The 20,227-nt window shown below is 52.7% G+C and overlaps 3 protein-coding genes across 13 annotated transcripts; all 3 read right to left on the bottom strand.

Annotated features, from left to right (window-relative positions):
- Positions 1-191: 191 nt before the first annotated feature.
- Positions 192-4,898, bottom strand: ppp1r35 (protein phosphatase 1, regulatory subunit 35). Of its 3 annotated transcripts, none has more exons than XR_015935805.1 (7): positions 4,684-4,898; positions 3,772-4,028; positions 3,130-3,322; positions 1,997-2,230; positions 1,584-1,717; positions 806-1,059; positions 192-610 (listed from the first exon to the last, which is right to left on the bottom strand). XR_015935805.1 is itself a non-coding variant. In XM_088628304.1 (6 exons), exons 2-6 carry the CDS (start codon positions 3,997-3,999, stop codon positions 886-888), a joined length of 963 nt encoding a protein of 320 aa, XP_088484430.1. In that variant the 5' UTR covers positions 4,000-4,028; positions 4,684-4,898; the 3' UTR covers positions 192-885. The 3 variants fall into 3 exon arrangements, 1 of the variants encoding a protein (XP_088484430.1); XR_015935806.1 differs by having other exon boundaries at positions 830-1,059; XM_088628304.1 differs by having other exon boundaries at positions 192-1,059.
- A 3,006-nt stretch (positions 4,899-7,904) lies between these two features.
- Positions 7,905-16,727, bottom strand: slc12a9 (solute carrier family 12 member 9). Of its 3 annotated transcripts, none has more exons than XM_088628293.1 (14): positions 15,890-16,727; positions 14,369-14,533; positions 13,738-13,872; positions 13,498-13,635; positions 13,061-13,357; positions 12,799-12,906; positions 12,571-12,682; positions 11,993-12,150; positions 11,312-11,394; positions 11,102-11,226; positions 10,781-10,973; positions 10,174-10,348; positions 9,496-9,642; positions 7,905-9,062 (listed from the first exon to the last, which is right to left on the bottom strand). In XM_088628293.1, the coding sequence occupies exons 2-14, from the start codon at positions 14,529-14,531 to the stop codon at positions 8,104-8,106; spliced, it is 2,793 nt and encodes a 930-aa protein (XP_088484419.1). In that variant the 5' UTR covers positions 14,532-14,533; positions 15,890-16,727; the 3' UTR covers positions 7,905-8,103. The 3 variants fall into 3 exon arrangements, with proteins under 3 accessions (XP_088484419.1, XP_088484420.1, XP_088484421.1); XM_088628294.1 differs by lacking the exon at positions 15,890-16,727 and adding an exon at positions 14,719-15,686; XM_088628295.1 differs by lacking the exons at positions 14,369-14,533; positions 15,890-16,727 and having other exon boundaries at positions 13,491-13,635.
- Positions 16,728-16,865: 138 nt separating this feature from the next.
- Positions 16,866-20,078, bottom strand: ufsp1 (UFM1-specific peptidase 1). 7 transcript variants are annotated; one of them, XM_088628302.1, is made up of 2 exons: positions 19,899-20,078; positions 16,866-17,843 (listed from the first exon to the last, which is right to left on the bottom strand). In XM_088628302.1, the coding sequence occupies exon 2, from the start codon at positions 17,791-17,793 to the stop codon at positions 17,134-17,136; it is 660 nt and encodes a 219-aa protein (XP_088484428.1). In that variant the 5' UTR covers positions 17,794-17,843; positions 19,899-20,078; the 3' UTR covers positions 16,866-17,133. The 7 variants fall into 7 exon arrangements, with proteins under 7 accessions (XP_088484428.1, XP_088484424.1, XP_088484426.1 ...); XM_088628298.1 differs by lacking the exon at positions 19,899-20,078 and adding an exon at positions 19,685-19,892; XM_088628300.1 differs by lacking the exon at positions 19,899-20,078 and adding an exon at positions 19,377-19,654.
- Positions 20,079-20,227: the final 149 nt, after the last annotated feature.

Raw genomic sequence — 20,227 nt, 5'->3', positions numbered from 1 at the left:
CAGCTCCTGGTCTCTCTGTGGACAACAGCTGTACTGCACAGCTCCTGGTCTCTATAGAATCATCAAGAAACAATGTACACCACCAGACAGGAGTATTTAACCCATTCCAATGATATCCTGTTGTCTTGAATTACAAATCATGTATACACATTGTAAATGACTTTAAATTGAACACAGGAAAGATATGTAAATATGTAAGCAATCAACATTTTATACATTTGAGCTTTTGCTTACATTTAGGTTTTTATACCCAAAAGTGTTCAGTTTTCAGTGAAAAACATTTATTTATAATATAATTGTCTATAAAATATACAAGACTGTGACACAAAATGTATAAAACAGTTGACTTAAAAAAGTGTACACTTCATCTGCAATTCAAGAAAAAGGAACGCTGGTAGCACAGAGGCTCATGGCTGCCTTGCAGTGCTGGGGCCTTGGGTTCGAGCCCGACCTGGATCTGGGGTGCTATCTGTGGGGAGTTCGCGTGTTCTCCCTGGGTTTCCTTGAGTTTCCTCAAAGTGCGCGTGTTTGTGTCTGTCGGTCCAGTGTGTACCCCGTCTTACAGCCGCTGCTTGTGGGCACAGACTCCAGTCCCCCCTGTGACCCTGAACTGGAAGAAGCATTCAGAAAATAGACGGACAAAATGGAATCTTACAGGAAAGGGGTGAATACTTATGCAAAACATTGTAATAATTGTAATAATAATAATAATAATAATAATAATTCTCTCATAATAATAAAAACTCACACACAGAATTATTTAAATAATTTAAGACAAAAATATCTACTATATATAAATACACACCCGCTTACTACAGCTCTATCACACCTCAAAGCTCACACACTCTCAGTCAGAGCGGCTCAGCTCCTCGCAGACAGGGGGCGTCATGCCTCCCACTGCCGATGCTTGTGGTAGAGATCGAAGGTTGCCTGCGAGGGCCTGGGCACGGGACGGGGTCGCGGGAGGGTCACCCCCTCCCCTGGCAGGAATGGGGTCTCTCGCAGCAGCTCGCTGGGGCTGTAGAAGTGTAGGAGGTCGGGTCCCGCTGTTGGAGACTCCTGGAATTGCACACAGAAAGCAAACTGGCTCGGTCAGGGGAGAACTGAGCGGACCAGCCCAAATCCAAAAGCCCTGGGACACTAGAGCTCCCTTACTAAATTAAATATCTTGTTTCACTGATACATAACTTACAAGTGTTCCCACTAATTAGATTTAGGCAATTCAAGACGAAAGGCCAGTGAAGTAATCCAGTCAGCCAGTCCCTGCTGAGACCAACGGGTGGTGAAAGGGAGCTTGAGTCATGTAGGGCACATTGTGGACTAAACCAATTTTCCAGGTACCCATTTGACAACTTGTGTCAATAATTATGCAACCCACTACTTTGAAACGTTCACTTTTCATTTTATTGCAATGTACCCGTCTCCTAAAAAAAAGAGGTATCTGCTCAGCGCCTCCTTATCTTTTCAGAGAGCAATAATGTCTAGACAATACATCAAAAATCCTCCTGCTTTCTTACAACATGGTTTACCCTGGAGGTGACTGGCGGGTAGAGCGACGAGCCTGTGACTCCTCCCCTACTGACCTTGTTGCCGTGGGCGCGAGGGGGCGGGGCCAGCAGCAGCCTCTCTTTGACAGCCTCACTGATCAGCTCATCCTCCGGCACACTGACACTGACCAGGGCGCGATAGAGCTGCTGGGAACGAGGGATGTTCACTCCTGACAGAGAGGGACACAGGCTGTAAGAGGGAGTTAAGACAGCATTTTTCCTTCTTCAATTCTTCCCAACCTCTCATTTGCCCCTCTCTTTGATGAACTTCCTCTCCTCTCTCTTTCACTCCAGTACTCATTTCTCACATCTACCCCATCTCTCTCCTCCCTCTCCAAGCCCTCTTTCCTCCAGTCCCTCTCTCCTCTTTCCATAATTTGTTGCTTTGCTCCTCCTCTCCTCTCATACCCTGTCCTGTGCTCCTCGGCTCCACTGTTCCCACCTCTCACCCTCAGTGGCTCTGATCTCAATGGCGTTCTTCCTGTGTGCCGACTTCCTCAGCTGGTCCTGCACCGCCCTTTTGGGGTCAAACTCCGCCTCAGCCACGCCTCTTAGCTCCACTCCGACGGCCAGGGTGGTGTTCAGCTCCGGACCTTCTGCGAGGACCCCTGACTGGCAATCCAGGGGTGTCTCTCGCACTGCCTGCTTCTCTTGGTGCCTTTTCCGTATCTTGTCTTGATCCCCTGTTCACAAAAAATAAAACTGATCACCATATTCACAACCATGCTAATAACCACACACTGACTGTACTAATGGCAATATTGACAACTGATTTACTGTTGCATCAAGGTATGTTTTCTTTTAAAGTTACACAAATCAAGCTACACATACTACAGCCCACTTGATTTTACAAACCAAAGAGCCGGGATGAAAATGTAACATCAAATGTCCTACAAATATAGCAAACACCTGTGATTACTGCTTTCAGATCTTCTTTATATAGGTTTCTGATGGCAATCATGTGAGACTCAGAAAACCCCCAGTGGTTTTTGAATGGTTCCCAAAGGATTTGAAGAGGGAGAGAGAAAGTGAGACATGAAGAGGAAAGAGAAAAGACCATCTGGACAGCAGGATTTTCCCATCAGGCTCTGGAAAAGCCCCACTCCAGCAGGCTTGATACGTTACTGTTAACTTGCCCATTTCCAAAGACCAGGAGCAATGTAATTGTTATTATTAAAGCTGGAGACCACTTAATGAAATAATGAAGAGACCATTAGGAGAAAAAAAAAAATAAAGTCAGTTCCCTGATTAAACAAATTATGTGATGAACTGCCAGACAATAGAGCAGTTCCAAATGAGAGGAGGCCACTTGAGCTGGTGCTTGTATTGTGGGTAGTTAGTAGGTAACTGATTCTAGGATCTCCTCCAGCTGTTTGTCGAAAGAAGTCATGGTATCAGCTTCAATAACTTGTTCCACGCTCCCACAACTCTTATTATAAAGAAGTGCCTCCTGCTCTTAGTTTGAATCTACATGCAGATTCCAGTCTGAGGAATAACACACCAGCGATTGGGGCTCCTGGGGCATTGGGGACCCCTACAGACAATACCTCTAAGGGCTCAAGCAGCAATGCACTTTTCCCACCTTTGGGGGCCTTGTATTTAGCTGACTTGCTCGGCGCCTGTGGTTCCTGTCGGCCGAAGAGAGCTGCTGTACTATCCCGGGGCTGGGGGTGTGCCCCACTTGTGGTCACTGTGGAAATGGCTGGCCCGTCCCGCTGTGGGGGCGAGAGATTGGCCGCTCCGGCCTGCGAACCCGGGCTGACATCAAAGCGGACCTGAAGACAAAAATGGTGTACTGCGAGGGGCCGTCCCATGAGAGAGACGCACCAGCACACACCAAGGCAGACTCCCGGATGATGTCGCACCACTGGCTGTGTGCCATTCTGCCTTACTCCACCTGCATTTAACAATCTGTGTCTGTTTCCCGCTCCCTCACTCACAGTACCTTCCTGTTAACGTGTTCCTCTCTGCTTCACTCTGTCTGTCCTGTAAAACTCCAACCCCAGCTGTCTGTGTATCTCTCCTTTTCTCTTCCTCTCCCTGTCCTGATCTGTGTGTGTCTGTCTCTCTTCCTTTCCCTGTCCAGATCTGTGTGTCTGTCTCTCTTCCTCTCCCTGTCCTTATCTGTGTGTGTCTGTCTCTCTTCCTCTCCCTGTCCTGATCTGTGCATCTCTCTCTCTTCCTCTCCCTGTCCTGATCTGTCTGTGTGTTTCTCAATCAGTACCTGTCTGGGAACATGTCTCCCCCCTCCCTCTCCATCTCTCTTCAGGATCCCTGTCGTTCTGCCCAGTCTGTCAGGAGTCAGAGAGAGGTCAAGGTCAGACGTCGAGGGCAGGTGAAGACTTCTTGGACTGCTGGTCCCCATGGGCACAGGGGGTGGCCGGGGACATAGGTGGCTGTCATGGTCAATATAGCCCCCTAGACTGCACATCTGGGGGGTCGCCATAGCCATTCTGCCACTGCAGTCTTTCTTATGCCTGCCTATCCATCAAAACACAAACAAAACACATTCATTAGAATGTCAAACTTGCAATAAACATCAGATCTGAAGTAAATCCTCTCAGTCCAGCTCATCTGTATCTTCACATTCACACTCATCACCATCAGATCTGTAGAGACTGTAAAGACACTCAGACTGATCATCTGTATCTTCACATTCACACTCCTCACCATCAGATCTGTACAGTAAAGACACTCAGTCCAGCTCATCTGTATCTTCACATTCACACTCATCACCATCAGATCTGTAGAGACTGTAAAGACACTCAGTCCAGCTCATCTGTATCTTCACATTCACACTCATCCCCATCAGATCTGTAGAGACTGTAAAGACACTCAGTCCAGCTCATCTGTATCTTCACATTCACACTCATCCCCATCAGATCTGTAGAGACTGTAAAGACACTCAGTCCAGCTCATCTGTATCTTCACATTCACACTCATCACCATCAGATCTGTAGAGACTGGAAAGACACTCAGTCCAGCAATTGACTTTTGAATCCCATTCTCAATAAAAGATTCAATTTTAATAAATGACCTAAGAATTCAAGCAGTTTTGTCGTTCGCTATGAATCTTGCAATGAGCTACAGTGACAATAACGTTCATTACTGCTTGACACAAACCATACAATCTTACCTGAAAATATTTCCAACTGTAACGTATCGTTTTTCCGTGTTATAAAGTCTTTACTACAATTAATTAAAATATCACAAATGACATAAAAGTGATTATTTTATATAAGGCTGCGTTTTTTTTCTTTAAGTCCTTATTCCAACCCACTAACGTTCAAACTTCCCTCCACGAACCCCGCCGCAGCCATCTTTCTCAGTTCCAGTTACAAACAAGACCTTTGACCCCTCACTTCCTGTCTCCGCCGGAAGCGGTACAAACTAACTTCCCCTTAGTGCACTACAGTTCCCAGAAGTCGCTTCGAGCTTGTGTTTGCTCGTGCTTGCTGGCAATTCGCGTCTTCAGGAATTAAAGCACTGCCACCTAATACTTTTTGACCCTACATTTTTGTCCGGGACTCAGAATTAAGTGTCCCATCTACGCTGAAAAGGAGATTTCAGAAAAAAGAAAGGGGAGAAGGAGGAATGGGAGACGGGAAAATGTATCCATTTGACTCCTCCTGATATAGTGTTCTTTATGTGTCATGCGAAGAAGGCTCCACAGCCGAAATGTTGTGTTTACTTTCTTCTCTTTTCAGCATGGAATAAACCTTTACTTGTTCCTTTGCAACCTACGCATGCTGAAGCAGCTACCTACTTGAACTACATGTGTTCTTTATACCGGTGACTGATCTGTCTCTATGCCATCTTCAGGAACAGCTGTACTACTTTAAAGCCAGCTATGTTTTTTCGGATCATCATTCAGAATCAGAAATTCATTTAGAAATTCAGAATCACTGACTGCTGTTCCTTGAAGTTTCTGCTCATGACAGCAGTGCAGACACACTGACCCCACAGGACCAGGGCTGGACACCCTGCAGACACACTGACCCCACAGGACCAGGACTGGACACCCTGCAGACACACTGACCCCCCAGGACCTGCACTAGACACCCTGCAGACACACTGGCCCCCCAGGACCAGGACTGGACACCCTGAAGACACACTGACCCCCCAGGACCAGGACTGGACACCCTGCAAACACACTGACCCTCCAGGACCAGGAATGGACACCCTGCAGACACACTGACCCCCCAGGACCAGGACTGGACACCCTGCAGACACACTGACCCCCCAGGACCTGCACTAGACACCCTGCAGACACACTGACCCCCCAGGACTGGACACCCTGCAGACACACTGACCCCCCAGGACCAGGACTGGTCTACCTCAGTTAATTAAGTTTTGGCTAAATGATTAATTGTCAATCAACAGTCCAGAAACACACCACATAAGATCAGATCAGGAGGAGGCAAAAGAGAGAAAAAATGGGAAAAAAAGGTGTGAAAAGAGAGGGAGGAGAAGAGGAGAGGGCACTTGAAGCTCGAGCCAAGCAAAAACTTCAAGGTCGTCAGAAAAGACCCAACTGGAGCCAAGTATTTAAACCTTGCTAAGAGAGCGTGGTATTCTGTAGCTCTCTTGGAGTTCCTGAATAAAGGATCCCTGTTTAAAATTGCCTCTCCCGCCTTGTGGGTGCATTTAACAAGATAGGGATACAGTGTACTCCCATTTATTTTGTGGCATCCAGATTAGAGAGAGATTTAATCTCAATTGTAGATTGTATTCTAGTATAGCCGGCAGCTGAGCTCTTCTTTGGCTTCTGTAGACGTTACTTGAGAATCAGATACTTTCCAGCAGCCTGGGGTTTTCTGGGGGACAAGTTGTAGACCTCTGAAACGCCTTGTCTGTGCACCTGTAACAGGAACTTGTGTGTTGTAGGTTTATGCTGTGTATAGTGTACTGCGTGTTACTGTCATTATGAATAAATATTTGCTTAACCCAATGTGCCTGCATTATTACTCTTTTTAGCAAAACTGTGCCAGAGAACAAAAAACTCACGTGCCTCTGATTATACCAACCCCTCGGGTATATTCTTGGATAAATGATTGGGGGGTTATGATCAACTATTTTACTTATTTAATAACCTGCTCGGTCATTTACCGATCTTCACCATATTCGTAATCCCACCCATTTGTACCAATTTATTTCTAAACCTGTGTGATTACTCTTTTTCTGGAAACCTTATTGATGCTCCATTTGAAAATACGTTGTGTTGAACCTGTTAGCATCTAAATTGTTACTGCAGATTAAAAGGCTTTGCTTTCTCTTAATGCAAAAAGCTTATTACTGTATATTTCTTTATTAATATTACTTCATGAAGTACCACGATGAGGTCCTCCTTTCTGTACATGTCTCTTGCAAATAAAGAGAAATTCTTTAACAAATGAAATATCAAAACGTCTACTTTCATATTATAATAAACTGCCGAAATATTCTAAATAACCTGAAATTACATTTGGATAGTTGCTCCGCGCTGCATATTTTAACACGACTTTATAACTTTCAAGTCACAGAAACCTGTATTCGTTTCTGGGTTTTACACGTACATTTCCAGTTTTTCACCCGAACAGTAACGAAAACATTCGTCGCGGGCACTTCTGTATTCCTGAACACTACTTGCGTCCTAATAACTTCGCTTCGGTCGAACCCATGGAATAGACTGCGCAGTTTTTTGGAGGGGGAAGGGAAGCGATTTGATGCGTCATCAGCCGGCGCCAGGAACCTCGGCAGCGAGGTTTAAGAGGCGCGGTTGCCATGGTGCGTTTGAAACCGAATGGGCTGGCCTGTATTTTGGTCCCATCTGAATTTCATTACAATTTTTAAAGTTTTTAAACCTCATTTTTTTGACACAGCTTTCTCCCGAGCCAGACCTCCATGAGAACCAACAGTCTGGACTTTTCTGTCTGTTGGATCCGCTTGCAGGGCAGTGCCCCGTTCTGCCTGATTTAAATCCCCTTCCTACCCCTGTCTGCCCATGAGCGTCTGAGTAAGGCTCTGTGCTTGCAACGCGGGCAAAGCTACGCAGGGCACGAGCTACTGTCCGCTGGTGTTCAGTGCCAAAGCTGTGTCAAAGCTAACTCCCTGGAAGAAGCTGGTTTTAGTTAAATTTTAAATTTCCAAAGTGCTTTTGCAAAGGCAGAAGGGACATAATCTGAATGTGGAACAGAGGGGATCTGAAAATGATGATACAGAGGCATCCCTTTTAAGACAAGGTGGGCGTTGAGGTGAGGCACAGATTAATTTAAAAAATAGTATTATTATTAAGAATACTATTCTTATCTACTGCACGAATATATATAAGAATAGAATAATGAAGTGAATTTGGTATTGTGCTGCTCATCACACAAATTAAAGCTCAAAAGCTCAGGTTTTATATACAGAGTTCGTATGTACACAGTTTATACAGGACAAGCAACACAGTCCACAGGCGCTCGCTCTCATTGGCTCCTTGAAGACAACAGCAAGCTCCGATTGGACGGCTGACGTCGGGGACAAAATAAGAGTCGGAGCCAGAGAAAGCGTGGGAAGGCCGGCTGTCGGAAGCCAGTCAGAGGTCAGTGCAGGTCACCGGGGTCAGACCGTGGATGAGCAAGGTGGGGCCGAGGTCACGGGTCATGACCTCCAGCTGGGACAGGTAGCTCTGCAGCTGGCTGGTGTCAGCGGGGGGGCAGGGCAGGTACAGGAAGCGCACGACGGCGTCGCCGCTGTTCTCCCGCAGCAGCCTGTTGAGCGCGGACAGGAAGTCGTCCGACACGGGTCCTGGAAGCGTGGCGCAGGCCGCGGAGGGCGCGGTGGCGAGGGACGAGCCATCGAAATCGGCACCCTGACCCCCGCCCCCTGCCCCCGGCGTGGCGGCCCGGGGCTTCTTCCCCCAGTGCAGCCGGGCCACGGTGTCCCAGTCCACGATCCGGATGGTGGCCCTGATGCGCAGCTTCCCCAGCAGCTCCCGGAGCTTCTCCTCCTTGGCCATCCAGCCCTGGTCGCCAGACTCCGACTCCACGCAGAGGAAGATGCGCAGGCGGGCGCGGCGCCACCCCGTGGCCATGTTGAGAATGCAGGCCATCTGCAGCAGGAAGAGGCTACAGACGTCCACGAAGCCGCTGCTCTCGGGACGCAGCAGGTTGAGGGGCCAGACATCGATGCTGCCCTTCTCCCTCTCTCTTCCTCTCCTCCACCCCCCGAGCCCCCTCTCCCTCTCCACCTCCAGCTGGAAGAAGTAGCGGGCCAGGCACACGTTCTTCTGCATCTTGATGGCGTCCGCGATGATGCTGACGTACTCGTCCGGCGCCAGAGAGCGGCTGGACTCTGCGTCCCGCACGGGGGGGAAGTGGGCTTGCAGTGAGGGGATGTCCACCCCAAAACTGTCCCCCCCTCCTCCTCCTCCTCCTCCTCCTCCTCTCCCGCCTCCCTCCGTCACATTCCGAAAGACAGGGTCCTGCAGGAAGTAGTCTTCTGGCACGCAGTTGTCATAGAAACCCAGGACCAGTGTGTTGGGCTTCATTCCGCCTGGAGAGAGGAGAGAGGAGGAGAGAAAGAGAGAGGGAGAGAGAGAGAGGAGGAGAGAGGGAGAGGGAGAGGGTAGGGTGGGAGAGAAAGAGAGAGAGGGAGAGGAAAAGGGAAAGAGGGGAGAGAGAGGGAAATGGAGAGAGTAAGAGGGAGCAGAGTAAAACAGAAGGGCTCATCCTCCTGTCCTCAATCGTGCAGACACGGTCACAGGGAGTCTACCTGTACTAGTCCTAATACTGCCACTGCTGCTGCGTACTGCTGCTGTGAATATTAAAATAATTACTACATTCGATAGTTCCAATATTGCTAACATACGCTAGTTTTACAAATAGTGTTCCTAGTACTGCTACTGTGGTTTTTATATTTAATAATGCTGGTACTGATTTTTCTGCTGTAAAAACCTTGCTACCAAATTGTAAACCGTTCTGCTCACCCAGGCCGGTGATCCGCAGGAGATGCTGGGTGCCCTGCCGCACAGAGGGCGACAGCGTGAGGTCAACGAACGCCTTCACCCCCAGCTTGTCCACCAGGCTGAGCCAGAAATTGTATTGGGGCTGTATTGGGTCTGAAGGCAGGGTGTCTGAGAGAGAGGTGAACACTACAGTCCATTAACACTGCACTGAGAGAGAGGGGTTAATACAGACACACTGGACACTACAGTACATTAACACTGCACTTAGAGAGGGGTTAATACAGACACACTGGACACTACAGTCCATTAACACTACACTGAGAGAGAGGGGTTAATACAGACACATTGGACACTACAGTCCATTAACACTGCACTGAGAGAGAGGGGTTAATACAGACACACTGGACACTACAGTACATTAACACTGCACTGAGAGAGAGGGGTTAATACAGACACACTGGACACTACAGTCCATTAACACTGCACTGAGAGAGAAAGTGAACATTTAATACACACTGGACACAACAGTAGAGTAATGCAGTAATGAGACTGAGTAGAACAGTATAGTAGAAGCAATATAGTAGAACAGAGTTACAGGAGCTGATTTTAAGACACCGACACACTAAGGTACTGAGGTACAGGCTGTCCAGAGCTCTGCAGCCCTCCAGTGTCCCCATGTGCACTGGTCAGTGTTCTCACCCAGGTCCCCCAGCTGCACATGCCCCAGGATGAACAGGCCCCCCTTCTTGAGGTCGTTGATAAAGCTGATGAGCTGGCAGCTGGAACGGGGGTTGGCCACCATCAGCAGGACCTGCGGCCGCCAGAACTTCACATGCTCCTTCCTCACGTCCAGCATCAGGAGGTACTTCCGCACCTGGACACAGCGAGAGTCAGTCCGTATAGATAGACTGCAGACTGGGCTGTGCAGCAATATTACAGACCAAATACTACAGACCAGTCTGTACAGAGATACTACAGACCAGACCGTGCGGGGATGCTACAGACCAGGCCGTGCGGAGATGCCACAGAGCAGGCCGTGAAGAGATACTACGGACCAGGCCGTGCAGAGATACTACGGACCAGGCCGTGCAGAGATACTACGGACCAGGCCGTGCAGAGATACTACGGACCAGGCCGTGCAGAGATGCCACGGACCAAACCGTGCAGAGATGCCACAGAGCAGGCCGTGCAGAGATGCCACAGAGCAGGCCTTGCAGAGATGCCACAGAGCAGGCCTTGCAGAGATGCCACAGACCAGGCCGTGCAGAGATGCCACAGACCATGCTTGACAGAGCGGTCTGCGTACCTGGTGGAAGATGAGGGCCTGGCTGATGTAGCCCCAGCTGCTGGTGGGGGCGCGGTAGTGGAGGAGCAGCAGCAGCAGCAGCAGCAGCACCATGCTGGCGGAGGAGTAGACTGCGTTGATCAGGAACATCATCACCACGCAGCTCAGCAGGCCCAGCAGGCAGGTGTGCCAGGAGAACAGCTGGAACGTGGGCCTGGGGGAGAGGAGAGAAACAGAGAGAAGGAGCTCGGGCTGGAGGAGGGAGCAGACAGGCAGAGGGACAAGGCGCCAGCCGGGCAGAAACGCCTCTCTCTCCCCCTCGTGTCCGCAGGTGCGACTCACCTGAAGTTCGGAGCCGATGCCCACTCCAGCGCCAGGCAGGCCAGGTCGACAGCTGCGTACGCCAGGAGGTAGAACACGGTGACCAGGCTGGCCAGCGCGTTGAGCTGACCCGCGCACAGCACCACCTGGGCACAAACCAGTCGTCAGTCACGGCGCTCCCCCTCCCCTGATCGCCCCCGTGCTCCCCACCCCCACCTCCCTCACGCTCACCTGCACCAGAGCCCAGGTGTACAGCACGGCCACCCAGGGGTTCCCCGAGCTGGACGTCACCTTGGCCGGGGCCAGGGGCCGTCCTGCAACAGAACAAAACCCACAATCAATAATCAATAATCGAACTTGACATCTAATTCCACATAGCACTTCATGCAGCTGGGCCTGTTTCAAACCCTGTTGTCATCTCTCCCTCCTTCTTACAGCCTGCTCTCCCAGTCTCCTTCACTGCCTCAGTGTCAGATTTTTCAGAACGTTTTCTTTGGTTTCTTTCTCTTGTACTTTGGAAGACCAAAGAAAAACAGACGGCTATTCCACCTCAGTGCACTACAGATCAATCCTCACTCTGCCTCACCCAGCCCTGTCGTGCCCTGCCTCGCTGAGCCCCACTCTGCCTCACCCTGCCCTGCCGCGCTGTGCCCCACTCTGCCTCACCCTGCCCCGTCCAGCCTCCCTCTGCCTCACCCTGCCCAGCCTCACCTTGTCCTGACCCGTCCAGCCTTGCTCTGCCTCACTCCATCCTGCCCTGTCCAGCCTCGCTCTGCCTCACTCCGTCCTGCCCTGTCCAGCCTCGCTCTGCCTCACCTTGTCCTGCCCTGTCCAGCCTCGCTCTGCCTCACCCCGTCCTGCCTCATTCTGCCTCACTCTGCCCCGTCCTGCCTTGCCCCTGTCCCGCCTCACCGAACAGCTCGTCCTTGGCCAGGGCGTGCAGGATCCGCGACGCTCCGATCAGCGTGCCCATCGAGGCCGACAGCGAGGCACAGTACACACCGATGATCACGAAGGGGGGCCACACGTTGATCCGCTGGAAAAATCCGTAATCCTGGAGCAGCAGCACCCTGGGGAGCACAGACAGCGACAGGATCAGGGTCTCTATCTTTAGCCTGGAGCCGAGAAGACCACGAGTGACTGACAACTCGATCCAAGGATTCAGAATCCTCAAGCATTCGTGACAAAGCCAAACAAAAAGGAAAACGCAAACCAGTGGCAACCACTGGGTAGTACATTAGAACTGAGACCGGGGGGTGGGGACACCTCTTTACACAGACAGTGGCAGGAGTGTGGAGCAAGCCGTGCCCAGTTGAGTCGTGGAAGCAGGTTCCCTTGGGTCCCTCAGGAAGATGACTGGATCAATCAGCTGCCAGCTAACAATGCTAGATACCCGAACAGCCCCTCTTGTCTGTAACCCCTGGTTTGTTCTCGTGAACTGCCTCGCTAAGTGTTGACAGCAGAGTAGAGGAGTGCTCGGGGCTGCAGACCTGTCGCAGGTGGAGCTGACGAGGAAGAAGAGCAACAGGTAGATGACGAGGGTGTAGGAGACGGCGATGATGGTGCCCTTGGGAATAGACAGGCTGGGGTTCTTCAACTCCCCTGGAGAGAGACGAGCCGGAGGGACAGAGGAAGAGAGAGGCTGTTAGCAACGTCACTGCGGCAGCTGCTGCTGCCGTGACGACGGCTGTCACGACTACCAGGAACGAGAGCAATACCAGACATGTTGGCCCCGGCCATGATTCCTTTACAGCCGGTGAACATCACGGCAAACACAGTGGCGAAGGTCATCATCTTGGCCGTGGTGTAGTCTCTGGAGTAGTTCCCTGGTCAGAGGGAGGGGACAGACAGAAAGAGCCTTAGTCTCGCTGCAGGTCCCCTGGGCCTGCTCCTCTGCCTCTCCCTCCTTCCCCCCCCCCCGTGACCCTCCTTCCCTTGCCCAATCCCACCCCCCCAACCACCACCACCGCCCTCCCTCACCATACAGGTTGCTCCTCAGCGTGGTGGCATTGAAGCCTGTGTAGCTGGCATTGTAAGTGATGTTGGCGCCGTCCTGGTGGACGATGAAGAAGCTGCGCGGGGACAAGGCCAGGGGGCTAATGAAGATGGACAGCAGGGAGAGGGTGACGATGAGGAGGATGAAGAAGGAGGCACGGGAGTAGACCTTCGCCCCCACCAGGCAGACGAGCAGACAGAGCAGCAGGAGAGCGGATGAGTACATCAGGCTGTACCAGTAGCCCTGGGGCAGGACACGCAGGGCGTCGTGCTCGGAGGAGCCTGGGGGAGAGAGACAGAGAATGGGCGAGGATGGACAGAACCAGCGAGGGCAGAGAAGAAAGGAGGGGACTGGAGATGGAAACAAAAACAGAAATGCAAGACTCAAAAAAAGGGAAGATCTACGACCCCTGACCTCTGACCTGGCACCTTGCCGAAGACATCCAGTATGGCCTCCACAAGCCCCAGCATGTAGACCCCACAGGCACACACGTTGGCCAGGTAGAACATCAGGCCGATACTGCCTCCAAACTCCGGGCCCAGAGTCCGGCTGATCATGACTGACACGTATAGTCAAGGGTAAAACTATCAGTGGACAAACTCAGCCTGCAGAGGAGTCTTTCAGCATGTCAGCTCAGCTCCATATTATCTGGAAAGGATACAGTAAGCCCCGCCCCCCTGCACTGCCCCATTGGTGGAGATGGCGCAGACGGACAGGATCGTCAGGAAGATGATGAAGTAGGCCACGCCCAGCATGAGCAGAGCCTGCAGGAGTCCAGCCTGACCCACGACAAAGCCTTAACAACAATAAGAATGTGTTACCAACAGTTATTCGTAATAATTCCTTATACTTATGTAGCGCTTTTCTGGATACTCCACTCAAAGCCCTTTACTGGTAATGGGGACTCTCTATGGTCATGAAACATTTCAGGGCCTTGCTTGAAAAGAGTAGGGGTGTTGACCTGGTGTCCTGGTCTAATTTCCCCCTGGATTTTACCAGTCATGGCCTCCTGATATCCCCCTCTCTGAACATTGCTTCATCACTCTGCCCTCCTCCCCACTGAGAGCTGGTGTGTGGGGAGAGTACTGGTGCATCATCCAGGTGGGGCTGCACACTGGTGGTGGGGGAGGGGATCAAAATGACCTATGAAGCGCTCTGAGTGGAGTGTCCAGGAAAGCGCTGTACAAGTTCCCGGTCTTGCTGTCGTCTCTGCGTTTATACCTGAGCCAACCCTACTCCTGCTACCTACTCCCCCCCACCCCCCATCAAAGCGCTGTGCGCCGCGGCCTCACCGATGCGCAGGAAGACCACGATGTTGAACATGGACAGGACGGTCGGCACCATGACGCCGAAGAACGTGCCCAGACTGCGGCTGGCGCCGCCGGGGGCTGTGGCGCTCCCCCCCGACACGCCGAACAGCCCATAGTTGAGGAGGGGCGAGCTCTCCCTGGACATGGCTGAGGGAGAGGGAGAGAGAGAGAGAGGAGAGTGAGGGCACACTGGCTAGCACCCTACAGCAAGAGTAGGACTGCGTCCCGTCCACTAGAGGGCGGCAGCTGTCACTCGAGCGGGGGCCCCTGCGATTCAGATCAGTTTTAACACGGAGCTGGGGACTCCTTTCAGCGGCCCGGCTCCTACTGACCTGGCGTACGAGTTCAGTGCGGAGGCGGTATCATCCCCGGTTAGTGCGCCACCTCTCAGCTCGCTGCATTTGCCCCAGAGAGATGGGAGCAGGGGGGCGAGACGCAGCGAGAGGACAGGGACTTGTAACTGCGCCAGAACCGACCCCAAAAACTGTCTGCGGCGGCAAACGGCACGAAGGCGTGTTCCCACGCCGACTCAAATCTGCAGCGCGCCGTCAGTACACAACGAGTACAGGCCATTCCACGCGAGACAAATCACGAAATAGGCGATGTTCGCCTTTGAGCCTCGTGCGGAAACTGTCTAGCAGGCGAAACGTTGTTGTCCCCCCGCTTATTTCTGCTCTTCACCTCTACGTGCTCGTTTCAGGCGACTCACGCTGACGCCGCACGCCCCGGTACAGCGCACCGCATTACCGGTGGGCTAACCGCGGCGATTGCGGAACCCGGCGTTGCCACACCGCCGTCTTCTCTGTCAAGCGCCACAGGCAAACCCGCAGGAACCGACAGGGGCGCGGCTGTACGAACTGGTCAACAGCCCAGCGTGAACAAAAGGGGAACCGAGATCGCTGCCGGCTGAGCCCGAGCTACCACGGAAAGCGACCCTCTGCGGGCCACCTGAGCACGGCTAACAGACGAGAGAGGGTCGGCCCAGCCGGGAAGGGCTCGGAACCGATATCGCAGTTCGGACTGGGCGGGGAAAATAGTTTCGGTACATTGGGGCCGACAGGACCAGGGTGTTCTGTATGTTGAGGATGTCGACAGCAACATCCCTTTCGGACCGCGGTGCAGGCGCTTCCTCGTCATCATTAGCGTCTCTTATTTTCAGACTCTTTGACAGCGGCCGGCCGGCCCGCTGCCTCTTGTTTTGTTTCCGGTTTGCGCGGCGCCGGGCGAGGTGACGCGTCTCTTCCGCTGCTGCGTTTGCCCGAGTTACCGCGCCGGGCAGCCTCGCCGCCACGGTCCCTGCGAGCGGCGTCCCAGTGAGGACGAGAAAGAGAGCCGTGAATAATTTCGGTGCTGCGGGGGAGGACGAGGGGGGTCACTGGCGAGGATGCACGGGGGAGAGGAAACGGAGCAAAGAGCGGGGGGCTGCTCGCGCGCGCACGCGCTTTTCTGAGGCCGAATTTCTTTATTTTTTTCAAGCAATCATAATAAAAACTACGCCCTTACCTTAAGGTCCTCGCCTCCGCGGGCGAGCTCGGTGGAGGGAGCGGTGTCGGGACCGCTCGGTCGGTGCGGGGCGCCTCCGCCTGTGCTTAGCCGGCAGTAGCAGCTTCACTTCACACAACTTGTGCCGCCGCTGGGACGCAGAGGGAGGTCGCCCTGTCCCGCACACGCACACGCACACGGGCACCTAGACGCGGCAGAGCATCCTCTTGCGACCGCCGATGCCGGGACTGCAAGGTGAACGCACAGCCTCCGCGCTGTCGCTGTTATCCCCGCCGCTGGGAGGGGAGAGTCGAGGAGAGCACGGCGCGCCTCTGTCTGCGGAGAACCTCACACCCCACTGTCAACCCCCCCCTTCGGCACACACCCCGTTTTTTCCTGCCCGTGACTGTTAGCCGGAGAGTCATGGGACTCTTCATGTGACGAGGTAGAGAGAGAGGGGGAGGGAGGGAGAGCAGGTTAGAGATAAGGGAGGGGAGGAGAGACCAAAGGAAAGGAAGAGAGTCAGAGGGGGCAGATGGAGCAGCTGCACGGGCACAGTGGCACCCAGAGAGGAAAGGCAGCTCCGGCACACGCAGGGCCTGACACGGATGCTCACATCCTGGATGCTGGAGGTCGTTGGCACCGTGACTGTACTCCCAGCAGTCCCTGCGCCCCGAGCTAGAGCAGGGGTCAAGGGGTCACTCACAGACTCCCTTCTGGTGGGGCCTCGGCTAGAACTCACACATCGGCTCTAATTAACCACGCGGCTGTCACACTTCCCTCTGGGCTCACAGGCCTGTGACACGGGGAGGGGTCTTGTGCGATCAGCTGCGAGAGAGAAGCCCCACGAGGCTGCTCCGGGGAAGAACTGGGAGGACTGGGCTAACTGGGTTAACTGGTAACGGAGGACGGAGGAGAGTGCAGACGCCAGCACCAGACCCTGCAGGAGGGGAGCTACAGCGCATTACTGCCATACAAACACACTTACAGCAGGGTGTTGTAGTCACAGCAGGTTTAATCAGCTGCTGCCGAGGACGGTCGATCAGAACACTGTCAGGGGCACATCAGCCCACATGCCCTCCGAGCGCAGGATCGCAACACCGCGGTACCGTCCGCGACCGGCTGCCCCCTCGGCGGGGTCCGAGTTACCACACAGGGCCACGGCTCTAACCCCCCCCCAGCGGAAACAGTCAGGACTGTAGGGGCTCCCCCTTTGCCCCCCTGACGGGCCCCCTCGCCGGTGGATCCGCCCGCCCCCCTGCGGCTCACCTCCCCGGGGGCTGGGGCAGGCAGAGGTTGTAGAAGGAGCCCGAGTCCAGGGAGCCCAGCCCCCTCCAGGCCACCCAGCCCCCCCTCTGGGCCGCCGGCCCGTCCAGCGTGGCGCCGTAGTAGTGGGGGTCCAGGACCAGCAGGTAGCTCCCCCGCTTCCCGTCGCAGACCCCCAGCACCCCCTTCGAGGCGTTGTCCCGGTCGCCCCCCATCATGACGGGCGAGCCGTGCGCGCGGAAGTGCCCGTGGAGCTGGCCCGCGACGTCCCGCAGCTCGGGCCCGGGCCGGACGTGCAGGACCCGGCAGGGGACGTCGTGAAAGTGGTCCAGGAGCATGGCCGCCTCGCAGGCCCCGATCCAGTCGCGGGACCCCAGGAAGGAGGCCGGCTTGTCTCCCATGGCGACCAGGGCCCGCTGGATTTCGGGCAGGCTGGGCGGGGCGGCCGTGCTGCTCCCGGGCCCGGTCACGCCGTTCAGGCAGACCCAGGAGGAGAGGGTCTGCAGCGTCCGGTAGCCGCAGCCCCACCCCCGGTCGTCGTGGCCGTCGCAGCCGTAGTGGAAGTACCGGCACGGCCCCCTGATCAGGGCACAGCGGCTGATGTCCCCCTCCGGCTCGGGCAGCGGCAGTCCGAGGTGGACGCCCGGGTCCCCCTCCATCCCTCCAGCTCCTCACGATGGCCGTCCACGGGCCAGGGGGCACGCCTCTACTGCAACAGCAGAAGGAGAAAGGCAGAGGTTAATACCACAAACACGTCCGGTCTCCCGAACAAGAGGCTCCGCTCCTCGTACTGGTCGATCTGGACTGAACCGACTCACAGCTCCTCTCCAGTCCCTGGAGCAGGTCGATTCTCAATTTATACTGGTCGATCTGGACTGAACCGACTCACAGCTCCTCTCCAGTCCCTGGAGCAGGTTGATTCTGAATTTGTACTGGTCGATCTGGACTGAACCGACTCAGCTCCTCTCCAGTCCCTGGAGCAGGTTGATTCTGAATTCGTACTGGTCGATCTGGACTGAACCGACTCAGCTCCACTCCAGTCCCTGGAGCAGGTTGATTCTGAATTCGTACTGGTCGATCTGGACTGAACCGACTCACAGTTCCTATCCAGTCCCTGGAGCAGGTTGATTCTCAATTCGTACTGGTCGATCTGGACTGAACCGACTCACAGCTCCTCTCCAGTCCCTGGAGCAGGTTGATTCTCAATTCGTACTGGTCGATCTGGACTGAACCGACTCACAGCTCCTCTCCAGTCCCTGGAGCAGGTTGATTCTCAATTCGTACTGGTCGATCTGGACTGAACCTACTCACAGCTCCTCTCCGGTCCCTGGAGCAGGTTAATTCTCAATTGGTAATGATCAATCTTTACTTGAAACATCACGATAGGAAAATGAACTTGCAGAATTCAACTAGAAGTTCTTTCATGGGGAAACTAGCTGACATCAAAACACAGCAAACTGTTCATCATTCTTGACCTGTCCTGACACCAGGCATTATAAATAACAAACACAACTCCTCGCACTGATATAGCATCATTCATGCCAATGAATCTCCCTCGACACTATTGGTACCAGCCAGAGTGTAGTTCTATTCTGATCTTTTCCTAAATAGTTTCATTTCCAGCCAACGACCGATTGTATTCGCCTATCCTAAAGCGTATAGCATAAGCAACTTTATTATACTATACACAGCTGAAGAACAAAACAGAAGCGTGAGTGTATCGGGCGAAACTGATGACCCAATATTCCCCTCTCCGCATCCCCGTGGTAATACAGCATCTAGAACTCCTCCTGAAATGAGGACATTTCTTTCTGCCCTAAAGAGAACCCTGTGCAGCAAGTAGTGTTCATATTTAACACAGGTCAGGCGTTCGGCACTGCAGAGAGCGGTACCTCTTTCACGCCGAGCAGACGCGTCAGAGCAGCGCTAGGCTGGCTGTGAAGTGTCTATTTTCTGTATCTGTTTTAATATTTTGTCTCCTTTTGTGTATTTCTGATGTTTAAATTAAAAACTTTTTTTTAAAAGAAGCAACAGGAACGCACTTCCTGTGGGCGAGCTCCGTGAAGCCGCCAATAGAAAAGGAACTTCCCGTCAGAGAGCCTACTGAGAATTTCAAAATAAAAGTCCCAAACCTTAAAGAACCGAGCTGGATTATCTGATATTTTAATGTAAAAACAAATTCCTTCAATTTTTAAACGTCTTCAGTTAAAATCCATTTCTTTCTACTTGTCAGTTACTTTACCGGCTCCGCTGGTGAAATTCTTCCCTTGAACTACAAACTCCCTGGAGGGGGGACACAGTTACGTTCCGCATTCAGGTCTAAGAATAGTGTACGCTCCAAATAAATGAAGGCCTTGAGCCAGAACGGAATTTAGATGTTGCGTCTTGAAGGTAACGAGTATCAGCAGCTTTCATAATGAAATCAGCTTAAGGAAACGCAAATATTCATACTTTATCGTCAAAACAGTCGCCAATCCATTATTTAAATATTCGAGTGGGAGCTGTTTCTAGCGAGGAATCAGCATTCCAAAAGTTGCCTTTTTAACTTACTCTCAGTCGCAACTATTGAAAACCTTGGCTTTGATCAACTGCGCAGTAGCAGTAGTAGTAGTAGTAATCACAGATCTGGTGCCTACCCTAAGGGTCAAATACACCAGCAGTGATGACGTCAGGCGATATTATCAGAGACGAGATGTGCATAAAACGTGAATAGTAATAAATAATGCAAATTGTCCTGGTAAAGCTGCTTTTTCTTTGTATGTACAGCTCTGTCAGGACAGTAGAGGTTATCAGTTTAGCACAGGTGCAGCTCAGAATCAATCGCTTTTAGGGTATCGATGCAATTTCCAAATCCTGCTCTGTCTGAAGGTTTCTGGGTTCTCGGGAAACATGAGTACGAGTGACGATGCACCACGTTCCGTCATGAAACCGTTACTGCATAGCCGCTGCGCCGGAAACAGCCCGCGCCAGACAGCCTGGAAGAGTTTCCGGTGTGGGGACTGTTTCCGAGAGGGAAACACCTCCCCCTGCAGGTGCCTAATAATAATAATAATAATAATAATAATAATAATAATAATAATAATAATAATAATA

Source organism: Lepisosteus platostomus, chromosome 4, assembly GCF_059453375.1.
Source record: "Lepisosteus platostomus isolate fLepPlt1 chromosome 4, fLepPlt1.hap1, whole genome shotgun sequence".
Taxonomy (NCBI): Eukaryota; Metazoa; Chordata; class Actinopteri; order Semionotiformes; family Lepisosteidae; genus Lepisosteus; species Lepisosteus platostomus.
The sequence above is the reverse complement of the archived record's forward strand: the minus strand, read 5'-3'. Positions and strand labels throughout refer to the sequence as shown.

What these genes read in the sequence shown, in the direction of transcription:
- ppp1r35 (XM_088628304.1), bottom strand. Translation starts at nt 3,999, where the DNA reads ATGGCTATGGCGACCCCCCAGATGTGCAGTCTAGGGGGCTATATTGAC. An exon ending in TAAATACAAGGCCCCCAAAG is followed by an intron (nt 2,231 to 3,129) that starts GTGGGAAAAGTG and finishes TTTTGTGAACAG; the next exon opens with GGGATCAAGACAAGATACGG. An exon ending in CTCGCGCCCACGGCAACAAG is followed by an intron (nt 1,060 to 1,583) that starts GTCAGTAGGGGA and finishes GTGCAATTCCAG; the next exon opens with GAGTCTCCAACAGCGGGACC.
- slc12a9 (XM_088628293.1), bottom strand. Translation starts at nt 14,531, where the DNA reads ATGTCCAGGGAGAGCTCGCCCCTCCTCAACTATGGGCTGTTCGGCGTG. An exon ending in GCAGGGGGGCGGGGCTTACT is followed by an intron (nt 13,636 to 13,737) that starts GTATCCTTTCCA and finishes TATACGTGTCAG; the next exon opens with TCATGATCAGCCGGACTCTG. An exon ending in TGTGCAGCTGGGGGACCTGG is followed by an intron (nt 9,643 to 10,173) that starts GTGAGAACACTG and finishes CCTCTCTCTCAG; the next exon opens with ACACCCTGCCTTCAGACCCA.
- ufsp1 (XM_088628302.1), bottom strand. Translation starts at nt 17,793, where the DNA reads ATGGAGGGGGACCCGGGCGTCCACCTCGGACTGCCGCTGCCCGAGCCG.